Consider the following 4,004-nt stretch of genomic DNA (forward strand, 5'->3'; position numbering starts at 1 on the left):
CTGGGATTCTTTGGTGACTCAGTGGTAAAGAATCTGCCTGCCAATGCAGGAGATGTAGGTTTGATCCCTGGGTCAGGAATATCTCCTGGAGAAGGAAGTGGCAACCCACTTCAGTATTCTTGCCTGGGAAATCCCATGGAGTGGAGCCTTGCTGGCTATAGTCCATGGGGTTGCAAATAGTCTGACATGACTAACCGACTAAACAATAAAGATGGGATATAGTGGCAGACAGAGAAGGCTAGAGTGCTACGATTTATGGGGTTGCAAAGACTTGAACATGACTTAGCGACTGAACACCACCACCAACAATACCTCCATCATATTACCTTTCCTTTTGTGATGAAAGCATTTAAATATTGCTCTCTTAACCTTCAGATACGGAGAAGGCAATGGCACCCCACTCCAGTACTCTTGCCTGGAAAATCCCATGGATGGAGGAGCCTGGTAGGCTGCAGTCCATGGGGTCGCTAAGGGTCAGACATGACTGAGCGACTTTACTTTCACTTTTCACTTTTATGCATTGGAGGAAGAAATGGCAACCCACTGCAGTGTTCTTGCCTGGAGAATCCCAGGGATGGGGGAGCCTGGAGGGCTGCCATCTGTGGAGTTGCACAGAGTTGGACACGACTGAAGCAACTTAGCAGCAGTAGCAGCAGCAACCTTCAGATATACAGTAAAGATTGCTAACTATAATCAAGGAAATTGATCTTATTTGGAATGTCCACTGGTACAGAAAATGAACTGATTGAAATAAAATATTGTGCTGATTTTGTAGGTTACTGAATTGCAAAGTGTGCTGAGTTAATAGGCTTTCTAGGGCTCATGTATGAAAGTAACTTCACTGATGAGAACAGAGCAGGACACTAACCTCCTCCATACGGGATGGAAACATCTGGGAAAGTGCAGATAATTGCTGAGGTCAAATCATTATGCTACACTGAGCCTCCTTGAAACCACAATAAGTTTAATTTTTGTGTTGTGTTCAGTCATGTCCAGTTCTTTGTGGCCCCATGGAGTGTGGCCCACCAAGCTCCTCTGTCCATGGAATTTTCCAGCAAGAATACTGGAGTGGATTGCCACGTCCTTTGCCAGGAAAGTTTAATTTTTCATATGCCTTAGAAGTGTATGGAGGCTCAAACAGATAGATGTTCTTACACAAAAACATATGCACATGCCCAAACACACACATAGTCATGGGGAAGTTTATTCTAGTAGCTGAGAAAAGCAATAAACATTTAAACTCACCTTCTATATCTACTATTCTTCCTTTTTCATTGGAAAAGACCCTGATGCTGGGAAAGATTGAGGGCAGGAGGAGAAGGAGATGAAAGAGGATGAGATGGTTGGCGGCATCACCGATTCAATGGACATGGGTTTGGGTAGACTCCAGGAGTAGGTGATGGACAGGGAGGCCTGGTGTGCTGCGGTTTATGGGGTTGTAAAGAGTTGGACACGACTGAGCGACTGAACTGATTCTTCCTTTCTCACTCACAGCATACCCACTCTCCTTTCCTGCTTGAATACTCTAGTTTCCTAATCATTTCTCCTGCATAATAACATTTACTCAATTATATTTATGATCTCTCTTACTCAAAGAAGGCAGATATTTTCCTTATTTTGTGTGGTAGTGTAGGTACAGCATATAAAAGTGTTACTGGCACATAAAAGGCAATCTCTAAAAGTATATTGAACTTATTTGTGTTCACTATTCCATTTAAAGACATACAGAGAAATGTTTGAAGCCCAGGATCTAAATGATAGGAATTGTGTTGTACATAGGCTTTAAGAGGAAATGTTACAAAGCTTATTCCACACATTTTGTAAGGCATATTTTACATCTTTTTTCTTCAAACTGTAGATCAAGGGATTTAACATGGGGATAACAAGGGTGTAAAATATAGATGCCATTTTATCAGTGTCAAAGGAATGACTGGACTCTGGTTGCGCATACATAAATATCAAAGCCCCAAAGAACACTGTGACCACTGTCAGGTGGGATCCACAGGTAGAAAAAGCCTTGTGCCTGCCCTCAGCAGAGTTCATCCTGAGAATGGCTACAAGGATGAGCAGATAAGACATAAGAATTATTGGAAGAGACAGGATCACATTAACACCAGCGAAGATCAGAATGATCAGTTCAATTTCTTGCGTATTTGAACAGAGCAAAGATATCAAGGGGAGACAGTCACAGTAGAAATGTTTGATGACATTGTAGCCACAGAAGGATAAATTAAAAATCTTTACAGTGATTATAAGAGACACGAATGTGCTATAGAGGTAGGGGATTGCCACCAGTATCCAACACACTCTTTGTGACATGATGATTGTGTAAAGCAGAGGTTGACAGATGGCCACATAGCGGTCATAGGACATTGCTGCCAGGATAAAAAATTCACTTATAATGAACATGATGAAGAAAGCCAGCTGTGTGGCACACATATAATAGGAGATTGAATTTTGACTCACAATAAAATTTGCCAACATTTTGGGTCCTACAGCTGTTGAATAGCCAAGATCAGTAAGAGCCAGGTGCCTGAGAAAGAAGTACATGGGTGTCTGTAGCCTGGAGTTCACCTTAGTGAGGATGACCATGCCCAGGTTGCCCACTGCGGAGGTCACATAGATGATGAGGAAGAGCCCAAACAATGGAGCCTGCAGCTCAGGGCGGTCTGTGATTCCCATGAGGATGAATTCATTTGGCACAGTTAGATTTTGTGTTTTCATGCAGCTTTATCAGGATATGTATTCTGGGTGGAGACATCAAGCATAGTAAGCAAATTTCATGTATTATCACCTGGCAGATTTTTCATATGTGAAGCTTGTATAAATAAAATACATCCTAACTTCCCAAAACAGGATATTTTTTAAAAATCCCATATCCTATATATAATAATATGCATAAATAAAGATAGAGACAGAGTTTGAGATATTCATTAGTTCTCAAATAGGAGTTATTTTACTAAGCAAATAACAACTGTCAACATCTGAAAGACGTTTGTTATTGCAGCTGGAAGGTGAGTGGTACTTGCATATAATGGCCCATGGTCAGTTATGTTTCTAAACATCTCATAACACCCCTTATCAGTCCAAAATCTCAGTAGTGCTAAAGCTGAAAAACAAGAATGGTATAGATGGTATGCTGCTGCTGCTGCTAACTCGCTTCAGTTGTGTCCGACTCTGTGCAACCCCATAGACGGCAGCCCACCAGGCTCCACGGTCCCTGGGATTCTCCAGGCAAGAATACTGGAGTGCGTTGCCATTTCCTTCTCCAATGCATGAAAGTGAAAAGTGAAAGTATCTAGATATAAATACAGAGATAGAAAAATATCCTCTGTCCATGGGATTCTCCAGACAAGAATACAGAAGAGGATTGCCATGCCCTCTCCAGGGATTCTTCCTGACCCAGGGATTGAACCTGTGTCTCTTATGTCTCCTGCCTTGGCAGGCAGAGTCTTTACCACTAGGGCCACCTGGGAAGCCCCATATAAATATATAGATACACATATAGGTGTGGATACCTATAGGTACCTAGATCAAGATACAGAAATGTATGCATAGAAGTATATTAAAAATGAAATAAAAATTAAAAGTGTGATTCATATATACATATATAAACTTATATGATACATATTTAAAGTTTTCTACTAGTCATTTATGTAATTGCAATCACATTATGGTATTTATAAATTATATTTGATCATATCAATTAATCATATCACTTAATACATATAAAATTATATTATTCAATTATATGAGAATTATGATAAAAATGTAAAGCTCTAAATTCCAAAAATGTGTAGAACACATTGGAGCCTACTAGGCTCCTCCATCCATCGGATTTTCCAGGCAAGTGTACTGGAGTGGGTTGCCGTTTCCTTCTCCAGTATATAGATATAATCTCTGCTATATTTTCTTTTATGTTATATACAAATGATTACTTTGGGCAAATAATTTATCTGAACATCTTTATTTTCTTATGCAAAACCAATATTTCTTTACAGGGT

At 40.1% G+C, this 4,004-nt stretch overlaps 1 protein-coding gene across 1 annotated transcript; it reads right to left on the reverse strand.

Annotated features, from left to right (window-relative positions):
- Positions 1,783 to 2,724, reverse strand: LOC102187068 (olfactory receptor 8K3-like). Its single transcript, XM_005690266.2, has one exon. It carries the CDS (start codon positions 2,722 to 2,724, stop codon positions 1,783 to 1,785), a length of 942 nt encoding a protein of 313 aa, XP_005690323.2.

The sequence above is a fragment of the Capra hircus genome, chromosome 15 (assembly GCF_001704415.2).
Source record: "Capra hircus breed San Clemente chromosome 15, ASM170441v1, whole genome shotgun sequence".
Taxonomy (NCBI): Eukaryota; Metazoa; Chordata; class Mammalia; order Artiodactyla; family Bovidae; genus Capra; species Capra hircus.

Coding starts and splice junctions, on each gene's coding strand:
- LOC102187068 (XM_005690266.2), bottom strand. CDS start 2,724: ATGAAAACACAAAATCTAACTGTGCCAAATGAATTCATCCTCATGGGA.